This window comes from Heptranchias perlo, chromosome 7 (genome assembly GCF_035084215.1).
Source record: "Heptranchias perlo isolate sHepPer1 chromosome 7, sHepPer1.hap1, whole genome shotgun sequence".
Taxonomy (NCBI): domain Eukaryota; kingdom Metazoa; phylum Chordata; class Chondrichthyes; order Hexanchiformes; family Hexanchidae; genus Heptranchias; species Heptranchias perlo.
The window spans coordinates 97,175,974-97,188,301 of NC_090331.1; the positions used below are offsets into that span (position 1 = coordinate 97,175,974).

Consider the following 12,328-nt stretch of genomic DNA (forward strand, 5'->3'; position numbering starts at 1 on the left):
TGAAACAGGCGATATCGATCGACGGACTGTTATACACGGAGTATGATTTTCCTTGCCATTGACTTCAATGTGTGTAGCGGGGTAACGAGTGGCAGATCTGATATCGCCCATTTTAGATTATCACCAAAAATTAAAATTACCCCCGCTAGTTCTGGTGTCTTATAGCATTTTTTAAAGCATTTTTAAAATTTCTGCTTACTGAGACCTGCACTGTATTTTCTATATGCTTTTTTATGGCATCAGAATCTGTTACATTGAAAAGAGAAAACCTTCCATAATTGCATTTTCTCAAACATGCTATGCATAATGTGCATAAATGATAGTTTGATGGTTTCAAACCTTAATTTTCATAAGATAAAGAGGGATTTAAAGAAGGAAGATGGCGTTTGTTCTGAGCTTTCCTCAGGCCCTGATTACACTGATTTCCGCTTGTTTTCCATCAGTTTTTATGTTCTGGTGTATGCTAATGAGATTCTCAGGAAATTTTGGCGTAAGTTGTCATTGGCAAGATCGGTGGAGAAGCTGGGGTAAATGTCAGCACAAGTCAGGTCGAGGAAATTCCAGCCCGGTATAAACTCAAGTTCTTTCTTTCTGGAAAATTTAAAACAAAGGGGACTTCCCGGCCAACATCTGGCTTTTGTGGGCCCGGTAAACACACAGCTCTGATTGCAGCCTGATCCCCATGATGTGCATGGAAATGTCATAATATGATGTCGGTGTGTACATACACCATACTCCAGGATCTACTCTACAACTCTGCTCACACAGAGACTGGCTGCATTATTCACAAATAAATGCGGGATAGCAACACGGTTAAGTCACTCTCCCGAAACCTGATCCTCAATATATAACTACCTTCAGAATCGAATCTGCTGGTTCCTCACAAAGAACCTACCAACTTCTACTTTATCTATTCCCTTCACATGTTAAAACACTTGAATTGTGTTCAACCCAATCTTCCTTTTTCTAGTGAATCAGTTGAGCTTTCTGAGTCTCAGCACATAGCTCGATGATCTAAGTTCCGTAATCATTTTTGTTGTCCTTTGTACTCTTTCCAGTGCTGTATGTCTTTCAGAAGGTACGGTGACCAGAAGAAAATGGAACAGTCCAAGTGTTGTTGGGTAAAATGCAAGTACATTTGCACATGGTGGACCATGGTTTATATATAGTCATGGGCTGGTCCAGATTTTTCTGGACAGGACTATTTGTACATCTTCTTTAAATCAACCTGTATATGTTCTAAGTTTAACAGTGTACCTAACAATCATATAGTCTTCCAGAAAGCTCTTCAGCACCATCATCACAACAAATCTTCCAACCACAGCATTCCAGACAGGGCACTGAAACAACATAGTCTCAAAGGCCCCCTCACAATACTGAGATTTGGGGTCAGCACAGACTCTCCCGGATAGACCAGAAGATTTAGAAGGTATAAATTCAGTTAAACTCCTTATCTTTTCAGCTCAAGGACGTGCATTTTTGACCCCCTACTTAGAATCAATCTAACACCACAAAGAACTCTGAAACTGGTTTGCATGGGTCAGTAATTCTAAAGAGTTGCATTTGATTAACATTACTTAGGCAACAACAGCATGACATTCTGTATTACAACAGAGGTAACTGTTAACCATCTGTGAATCACATTCCTATGTAGGAAATGCAAAATGAGTTACCAATGCAGCTGTTAGAGACAAATTAACATGTATTCCTACCTGCAGATGATGCCATCAAGACGGCTGCATGGCTTACAGGAGACAGGAGAAGAAGCAGGAGATAAATTGAGCGGAGGAATCAAACTGTTGACTGATTCTGTTAGCTGTGCACTCTGTAGACAATTAATAAATAATCCTTTCAACCTCTGTCTCTAAGAGCACGATTCTGTGTATGTGAAGCAAATACCTAAACAGCATTTTCCAGCTTGAACTATCCTTAATTGTTTTAAACTGAAGATAGAATCATAGAAGTTTACAACATGGAAACAGGCCCTTCGGCCCAACATGTCCATGTCGCCCAGTTTATACCACTAAGCTAGTCCCAATTGCCTGCACTTGGCCCATATCCCTCTATACCCATCTTACCCATGTAACTGTCCAAATGCTTTTTAAAAGACAAAATTGTACCCGCCTCTACTACTGCCTCTGGCAGCTCGTTCCAGACACTCACCACCCTTTGAGTGAAAAAATTGCCCCTCTGGACCCTTTTGTATCTCTCCCCTCTCACCTTAAATCTATGCCCCCTCGTTATACACTCCCCTACCTTTGGGAAAAGATTTTGACTATCTACCTTATCTATGCCCCTCATTATTTTATAGACTTCTATAAGATCACCCCTAAACCTCCTACTCTCCATGGAAAAAAGTCTCAGTCTATCCAACCTCTCCCTATAAGATAATTTTACAGAACTCAGTTTCTTTATCTTAACCATTTAACATGTTTTTTTGAACAATTGATTGTGACTGTAATGCTACTGGCTGTGCAAGTAATCAACTGGTTCCAGCTTTAACTTATTAGACATTTCCTTTCTACCTGTTTATCTATATTCCTTAGAAGGAGGGAAGGACTGCTTGGTGACATTTCCAAATTGCATTCCAGGGTTGAATCCTTTATCTCTGCAGGAGTTTTATTATTCTCGGCTGCGCTTAATAAAGCTGCTGCTTCTGTCAACCGCATCTGCTGTTTCATAATGTTTTTGGAAGGCTGTGAATCGTCCAGGATCACCATTCCCTAGACAACAACATTTACACAGAAATAACTGGAGTAAGGAAGCAGTTGGCTGTATCAACTAGTTTCAAGCGAGCAATCTTTCCTCATTAGCTAACCAAGTAACCTCCAAAACATTGTTCTGAAAGATGAAACACCACACATGGCAGATTACATAAGAAATTAAAAACACTAAAATTAGCTTATACCGCCCAAGTGACCAGTCTACATGTGTGATGCTGGACAATGAGTGATGAAAGACCACTTACTCTAAGGACCCAATCTGGTCCTCATACAATGTCCACATAGTCACACTTTCCAACAGGAATCACTGGGTAATAATCAGAATTAAGAGCCCTGGCTGTTTTTTCCCTTCCTAGCTCAGGTGTGCTGAGGACAATTAAAATACCCCAACTGCAACATTGACCAAGAACAGTTAACTCAATACAGACCAGGATTGATACCTGGAATTTACCTGATCTATATGGCTTAGAACCACACCATGTGTATAGAAAGTGCAGGGGTGAAATTAAAAAGGAAATTAGGAAAGCAAAGCAAGGGCATGAAAAAATACTGGCAAGTAAAATCAAGGAAAACCCAAAGATGTTTTATAAATACATAAAGAGCAAGAGAATAACTAAGGAAAGAGTAGGGCTTATTAGAAACCAAAAAGGTAACCTATGTGTGGAGGCGGAAAATGTGGGTACGGTTCTTAATGAATACTTTGCGTCTGTCTTCACAAAAGAGAGGGACGACGTAGAGATTATTGTTAAGGAGAAGGAGTGTGAAATATTGGATGGGAAGTATTAAAGGGTTTAGCAACTTTGAAAGTAGATGAATCACCAGGCCCGGATGAAATGTATCCCAGGCTGTTAAGAGAAGCAAGGGAGGAAATAGCAGAGGCTCTGACCATCATCTTCCAATCTTCTCTGGCTACAGGTGTGGTGCTGGAGGATTGGAGGACTGCTAACGTTGAACCGCTGTTTAAAAAGGGAGAAAGGGATGGACTGAGTATTTATAGGCCAGTCAGTCTAACCTCGGTGGTGGGCAAATTATAGGAATTAATTCTGAGAGACAGCATAAATTGTTATTTAGAAAGGCACGAGTTAATCAAGGACAGTCAGCAAGGATTTGTTTAAGGAAGGTCGTGTCTAACTAACTTGATTGAATTTTACGAGGAGGTAACAAGGAGGATCGATGAGGGTAACGTGTTTGATGTAGTCTACATGGATTTTAGGAAGGCTTTTGACTAGGTCCCACATGGCAGACTGGTCAAAAAAGTACAAGCCCATGGGATCCAAGGGAAAGTGGCAAGTTGGATCCAAAATTGGCTCAGTGGCAGGAAGCAAAGGGTAATGGTCAGAGTGTTTTTGTGACTGGAAGGCTGTTTCCAGTGGGGTTCCGCAGGGCTCAGTACTAGGTCCCTTGCTTTTTGTGGTATATATTAGTGATTTGGACTTGAATGTAGGGGGGATGATCGAGAAGTTTGCAGATGATACAAAAATTGGTCGTGTGATTGATAATGAGAAGGAAAGCTGTAGACTGCAGGAAGATATCAATGGACTGGTCAGGTGGGTAGAAAAGTGGCAAATGGAATTGGATCGGTTGGGGTTGTTTTCTTTGGAACAAAGGAGGCTGAGGGGAGGTCTAATTGAAGTGTATAAAATTATGAGGGGCCTACGTAGAGTGGATAGAAAGGACCTATTTCCCATAGCAGAGAGGTCAATAACCAGGGGACATAGATTTCAAGTAATTGGTTGAAGGATTAGAGGGGAGCTGAGGAGAAATTTTTTCACCCAGAGGGTGGTGGGGGTCTGGAACTCACTGCCTGAAAGGGTGGTAGAGGCAGAAACCCTCAACTCATTTAAAAAGTACTTGGATGTGCACTTGAAGTGCCGTAATCTGCAGGGCTACAGACCACATGCTGGAAAGTGGGATTAAGCTGCATAGCTCTTTTTCGGCCGGCACAGACACGATGGGCCAAATAGCCTCCTCTGTGCTGTAACTTTCTATGATTTCAAGATGTGGTGCACTTTCCCACTGAACCAGCAGAGGAATGCCAAATAACTTCAAAAAAAAACAGTCACAGCCTTTTTAAAAAAAAACTATACATGAGTAAAACTTGCTAACTCTGTCATGCAAGTTTGCAAAAGTTACTTCATCTGGATAAATACCTGAAGAATCCCGCTGTCACAAATTTTTTTTTACAACACTTGGCACTATACTGTTAAAAATGAAAATAGAAATGCAGCCTTGGCTGTACGTGAAACGAGTTTGAGGAGTCTCAATCCGACTGCTAATAATGAGCATGGACCTACAGCAGAAAACTACCTCTAATTTGGCAGTAACTGGCAAAGTCATTCAGATAGGATGTTTGATGTGGGAAATTGTCACATTAATCTAGTAGAAAGCACTCTTCAGAGGATGGGGATGAGGCAAATTGTTGGGGCAGTGTAGAGGGAGCTTTATTCTGCATCTAGCTCTGTTACACCTGTTACCCGAGAATGACTGATGCCAATACAGGGTGCCTGAATTTATGAAAAAGAAAATGCAGCTGGTGGCACGATGCTTTAGTGTACAGAGTGACAGAATGCAGATTTGTGCGCATGACCCACACAGGATGAGTTCATGTTCTCAGATTAGCTGGCACAGGCAAGGGCAAAGGAAGCGTCCAGCCTGTCTTGTCAATATAAAAGATCACGTTAACCATTTTCTTTAAATTTGTTTAATTAATACCACAATTTCTGCTAGTTTTCTATTTTACCTTTGCAGCACGTATATGCCTGTAGATATCGTTTATCTGTCGTATCCTATACTCCAGCTCTGATATTTGGGCTTGAAGCCACGTCCACCGGCTTGCAATTCCAGCTCGATCAATGGTCCATCTCCATTCTGACCTGTGCTTACTGTAAAACAAGATGAGGTATTTTAATTCCTTTTATTGCAGGTAATAACATTTTACCCATCTCTGCTCTATTAGCTGTTGATATTTTGTCATTAGCTCTATAAACTAGTATTTTTCAAAATTTAAAACACTATTTGGATTGTAGATATAAAATTTATGTCATGTGTCATAAAGGTACTAGAAAAATGTATATAAAACAAGTCTCATTAGGTATAATGCACCAAAAATACTGCATTAGCAGTTTAGAAATGCAGATCTGACAGCTAATTTAAAATGTAAAAGAACAAATCTTTGATGCATCACTTTCATGTATAAAGGTGAATATTTTGTTAAATGGCTTGGTGAAATGAATATTTATCGTTTCCCTATATTAAAAATACTTAATTCCTACTGAGGACTATAAAGTATTGGTAATTGTTAAAGATCAGTGCTTTATCAAAAATGCCAATCCTCATGGGAGACACGGGATTCGGTCATCAAAACCTGTCGCACTCCTACACAACAGAGAGGGCTTGTGACTTGTAAAAAATCAGGTTTCAAATCACCAAGAGACAATTTCAAGTCAAGAAAGGAGAGATGATTTTAGACCTGCCTGGGGCAGACCTCTTCTCACTGAATACTGGCTTGTGTGCACATGTAGATTTTGAAATGAGACAATAGCTGCTGTTGGAAAAGCTCATTGTAGCACTGATGATTGTTCAAAATACCTCATCTCCTAACAGCAGTATTTCTAAAGCTCTATGGGCGGAAAATCAATCAGGATTTTGCAGAACAATGTAGGCAAACAACCTACTGTTTGAAGAAGGTTTAATGTTCCACAAATAGTGCAAGGAAGACCGGACACAAAACACATACAAAAGCAATTTGCATACCTAAAGAAGTTCAGAGCCCAGAAATAACCTCCCCCCTTATGCCTCTCCACCAAGACAATGGCCCAATATTAACACTCAGGAGGGACTGGAGCGGGGAGGCGATAGCGAGCGACATCCGCGCAAGATCATGGGACGCGTGGGAATGTCCGATTTCAGCATGAATGCCTCATTATCATTTTACTTCTGGGTTACGTGTCTCCACTGAGCGGGGGCCAGAAAGGGAACTCGAAGGTGGTCATCCTCTGCAACTGCTCCCTCCTTCTTCAGACTCATTCTCTCTCTCCAGGCTCCATTCTGTTGTCGCTCTATAGACCATGTCTTGCTGTTCCAGCACCAATCTCTTTATGACTCAAGTTGCTCCTGTTCTTATTTTTCCCCATGCTGCTCCTGCTCCAGCTTTATTCCAGGCTGCTCCTGGTGAGTTTTCTCAAGCTCTACCTGTTGTTTTTCACTCTCCAACTTGCTCTTGCTGTTCTCATTTGTCCCAAGTGATAGCTATTCTTTTAACTACATGGCCTCCAGAGGAATGGGTTTAGTCATATGCTTTGTCATCAGCTTCCAATGCATGGATCTCACGCATTTAGCAGCAACCCCAGCGTAACTAGGTGGATTTGCTAAAGCCAGCTACTGCTTTCAAACTTTAGGAGCTGGCAGTACCACACTCCACTAACTCCAATATAGAAGGAACTGAAAAGCGGAGTTGGAAAAATCCTGGGTTTTGTACAATCACATTTGTAAATGTGATGTGTCCACATTCTGTGTAGTGGAATGTAAATTAATCAAAATCAATGCTTTTATTTCCTAGTGCATGTAACAAAGGGTAATTCAGCCCCTTATGTTTTTCGCTTCTGTGCTGTATCATATTTGGCCACTGCTCAGTTCCAGTTCTATCTTTTTCCAGATCCTTACCCTACCAATCTCTCACACAAATTTGCTGCTGTGATCAGCAAACAATCCCCTTCAAGATAACCCATACAGATATATATCAACAAACAAAAGCAAAATAAATTCACCATCAACATACTGGATTCTGCCCAAAACAGTGAAGAGCTGAAGTGCTAGATTAATGTATCATAGAGCACCAGCTTGATTGTATTGCTCTGGTGTACTGTGACAACCAATGGCTTTCGAGTAAAAGGGAGCTGTTACACCAACCTTCCAATACTTAAGCACTGGCCGACAAAAGATTAAAAAATAACAAACATTTAAAGACACGGGAGATGGATTAAAAGAATTACCTAGCATAAAAGTAAAGGGACATTACAGCAAATTTTGTTGGAACAGTCAACTAGATAGTTTTACTGATTGTCAAATGTCATAGGTCAGAAGTGAGTGCTTAATGAAGATAGGCTTTAAAAAAATTAAACCATGATTTTTCTCCAGATCTTAAATATTTGGCTCCAACTAATGAGCTGTGCCCACCCCTGCCTTTGGGATTACACCAGTACCATCAAACATCCATTTGAGTGAGGGAGGTTAGTGTCATTTTTGTACTCATTTACACACGACACCAACATTTTCCAAATTTTTTTTTACGTTGTTATTATTACCAATTCAGATATAGCACAAGTTAGTTAGAGTAAAATAATCTTCTCTATATGGTCTCCCCCAAAATAATTGGTTAGGCCGCAGTTAGAATGCTGTGTCCAGTTTCAGGCTCCTTACAAGGCCACAGAGAGGCTACAGAACAGATTCACTTAGATGATAAATGGGACGAGAGGCTTTAGTTATGAGGAAAGACGAGGGAAATGTGACTCGTTAGAACAGAGAAGGTTAAGAGAAAATCTGATAGGGGTATTCAAATTATGAGGAGTCTTGATAAGATAAATAAGGAAAAATTATTTCCACTGGTTGGTAACTAGTCAGCATCAATTTATCATCACAAGAATAATGGGAGAGAATTTTTTTTTTTACATAGAGGGTTGTTAGCTCACGGAATGCCCTACCAGAAACAGTGGTGTAAGCGGAATCCATAATGGCTTTAAAAGTGAAGTGGATAAATATTTGAAAACAGAAAGAGTTTGGGGCAAAGGCACGGAAATGGGAGTAAATGGACAGTTCTGAAATTCAGAGAGCTGGTGCAGGCACAATGGGCTGCATGGCCTCTTTCTGTATTGCAAAATTCTACAATTCTGATGTCTCTTTCAAAAATTAGTAAGAATTAAACTGTAACACGATCACAAATTTTATCATGCATGTGTATTAATACATTGCCACCTAGATCTTCCGACTGGTGGTATTTTCTTGCCAGTGTTAACTCATATGGGTTACCAACAGTGCTAAATAACACCAATCAAAAAACCAAGATGTGCATCTTATCATCAATCTACAAAATACCTACATCAAGCTTTCACTGGTGTAATCTGAGTTCACTATACTATTTTATATCTAAAAGTATAACAACTTGCATTCATATAGTGCCTTTAACTTAGGCGCATCACAAAGACAAAAATGTATATTGAGCCAAAGGAGATATTAGGAAGGGTGACTGAAAGCTGGGTCAAAGAGGGTTTTAAGGGGTCTTAAATGAGGGGAGGGAGGTGAAGGCAGAGGGATTTAGGTAGGCAATTCCAAAGCATGGGGCCTTGACGGCTAAAGACATGGCTGCCAATGGTGGGGTGAAGGGAGGGGGGGTTGCACAAAAGACCAACAGTCAGAGTAATCAAGAGGTCAGCAAATATGGAAGTGATAGATGAGTAGAATCATCAGCAAAATTGAAGCCCATGGAATAAAAGGGGCAGTGGCAGCTTGGATACGAAATTGGCTAAGCGACAGGAAACAGAGAGTAGTGATGAACGGTTGTTTTTCAGACTGGAGGAAGGTGTACAGTGGTGTTCCCCAGGGGTCGGTACTAGGACCACTGCTTTTCTTGATATATATTAAAGACTTGGACTTGGGTGTACAGGGTATAATTTCAAAATTTGCAGATGACACAAAACTTGGAAGTGTAGTAAACAGTGAGGAGGATAGTAATAGACTTCAAGAGGACAAAGACAGCCTGGTGGCATGGGCAGACACAAGGCAGATGAAATTTAATGCAGAGAAGTGCGAAGTGATACATTTTGGCAGGAAGAACGAGGAGGGGCAGTATAAACTAAATGGTACAATTCTAAAGGGGGTGCAGGAACACAAAGACCTGGGGATATCTGAGCACAAATCTTTGAAGGTGCCAGGGCAGAATGAAAAAGCGGTTAAAAAAGCATGTGGGATCCTAGGCTTTATAAATAGAAGCATAGAGTACAAAAGCAAGGACGTTATGCTGAACCTTTATAAAACACTGGTTCGGCCACAGCTGGAGTATTGTGTCCAATTCTGGGCACCGCACTTTAGGAAGGATGTGAAGGCCTTAGAGAGGGTACAGGAAAGATTTACTAGAATGGTACCAGGGATGAGGGACTTCAGTTATGTGGAGAGATTGGAGAAGCTGGGGTTGTTCTCCTTAGAGCAGAGAAGGTTGAGAGGAGATTTGATAGAAGTGTTCAAAATCATGACGAGTTTAGATAAAGTAAATAAAGTGAAACTGTTCCCATTGGGGGAAGGGTCAAGAACCAGAGGACATAGATTTAAGGTGATTGGCAAAAGAACCAAAGGTGATAAGGAAACACTTTTTTACGCTGTGAGTAGTTATGATCTGTAATGCGCTGCCTGAAAGGGTGGTGGAAGCAGATTCAATCGTGGCTTTCAAAAAGGAATTAGATAAATATTTGAAGGGAAAATATTTGCAGGGCTACGGGGAAAAAGCAGGAAAATGGGACCGACTGGATTGCTCTTACAAAGAGCTGGCACGGGCTCAATGGGCCGAATGGCCTCCTGTGCTGTATGATTTTAGGACCTGGTATGGGATAGGATAAGAGCAGCAGTTTTCTTTAGAAGGGAGATCGGCCAGGAAAACATTGGAATAATAGCGTCTGAAGGTGACAAAGGCATGGATAAAGGTTTCAGCAGCAGATAGGCTGAGACAGGGGTGGAAGCGGGCGATGTTGTGGACGTGAAAGTAGGCAGTCTTTGCGATGGAGGGGATACAGGGTCGAATCAAATAGGATAGTGAGATTACAAACAATCTGGTTCAGCCTGGAACAATGGCCAGGGAGGGGGATGGAATCAGTGGCAAGAGTTATCTGAAAATTATCTGACTTCTTGTGTCCTCATTGAACTAAGAAATACAATAATCAACTGGGTATTATAGTCTTTTAAAATTAACTTTCTGTACAAAATGATAATCCAGTATTTTAATAATGATGAATTTAAATCCAAATTTGGTTTCAAATCTACAAAATGAAACCAAAAAGTTAAAACTGAAAAAGTTGTTTGCAGCCTGGAATAGTGTTATTTATAGTTAAAAAAACACACACACAGCAGTCCTGTATCCCTTGGGTTAATTTAATGAATTATAAACTACGTTCCCATGCTCAGGTATTCCCAAATTTTCCAGTAACATTCTCAAATATGTCTTGTATCAGTTACTGCACTACTGTGCAAACAGCTTTGGAATGCTTTCTATTTGCACAGAACTTTTAAACTTTACTTTAACTGGGGACAGTTATAGAAAGTGGAGGCTCATGGGTTGACTAACTGCACTCGTTTATAATTTATTTCTTATTCAAGCAGTGTCAGAGCTCTCTGAATCCTCTCTCCTGAAAGTCGAGGGCTCTCACAGGCCTCTCCAAACCCAATAGATATAATACATATAAACATATGCAGAGATATAACATTTTGATTGGTTCCAGTTCCTTCATACAGTAAAGCTAGAAAGCATCAGTGCCAGAGTTTTTCATTAATTTACATGTTAACTTGTCCTGTTACAAATTAATTAAAAAAAATCTTGTTAACAGTTCAAATGCACAAGCATATCTCTTTATAATATGATAATCTTCGGTGACGAAGAGGCTGGGTGGCACACTATCCTTTCATCTGTGACCTTTGTTCAAACTCAGCATGGGCTGATGCCAGGAAGTCTCTTTGGTCTGCTGGTTGTAAGGGTGATGTGGAGATGCCGGTGATGGACTGGGGTTGACAATTGTAAACAATTTTACAACACCAAGTTATAGTCCAGCAATTTTATTTTAAATTCACAAGCTTTCGGAGATTTTCTCCTTCCTCAGGTAAATGTTTCAAGATCTCCTTGAAGCCTACGCATTTATACATATTGAATAATACATGGTGTTTACAGACTGCCCCTGCAACTGCCCGTTGCCAAGGCAATCACCGTGTTCAGACAGAGAGGTGTCAGCTGCAGAACCCCCGAATACACATTCAACAAAAAAACAAACAGGGAAAAAAAACAGAGAAAAAAAAACACAGAGAGAGGCAGAAACATCCGGAAGGCAGAGAGAGCCAGCAAATGACCCATTATATTAAAAACAGATAACATTTGTTCGCTGGTGGGGTAACGTGTAGCGTGACATGAACCCAAGATCCCGGTTGAGGCCGTCCTCATGGGTGCGGAACTTGGCTATCAATTTCTGCTCGACGATTTTGCGTTGTCGTGTGTCTCGAAGGCCGCCTTGGAGTACGCTTACCCGAAGGTCGGTGGATGAATGTCCATGACTGCTGAAGTGTTCCCCGACTGGGAGGGAACCCTCCTGTTTGGCGATTGTTGCGCGGTGTCCGTTCATCCGTTGTCGCAGCGTCTGCATGGTCTCGCCAATGTACCATGCTCTGGGGCATCCTTTCCTGCAACGTATGAGGTAGACAACGTTGGCCGAGTCACAGGAGTATGAACCATGCACCTGGTGGGTGGTGTCATCTCGTGTGATGGTGGTATCTGTGTCGATGATCTGGCATGTCTTGCAGAGGTTACCGTGGCAGGGTTGTGTGGCGTCGTGGACGCTGTTCTCTTGAAAGCTGGGTAG

At 41.1% G+C, this 12,328-nt stretch overlaps 1 protein-coding gene across 2 annotated transcripts in view; it reads right to left on the minus strand.

The window, feature by feature from the left end:
* Window positions 1–12,328, minus strand: part of kansl1l (KAT8 regulatory NSL complex subunit 1-like) — a 104,877-nt gene that overhangs the window by 72,478 nt on the left and 20,071 nt on the right. For both annotated transcript variants that reach the window (XM_067988148.1, XM_067988149.1), the window contains exons 3-5: window positions 5,464–5,605; window positions 2,526–2,723; window positions 1,713–1,825 (exon numbers count right to left, since the gene is read on the minus strand). In XM_067988148.1, the coding sequence (XP_067844249.1) occupies window positions 1,713–1,825; window positions 2,526–2,723; window positions 5,464–5,605 (453 nt within the window). The remainder of the gene's footprint in view (window positions 1–1,712; window positions 1,826–2,525; window positions 2,724–5,463; window positions 5,606–12,328) is intronic.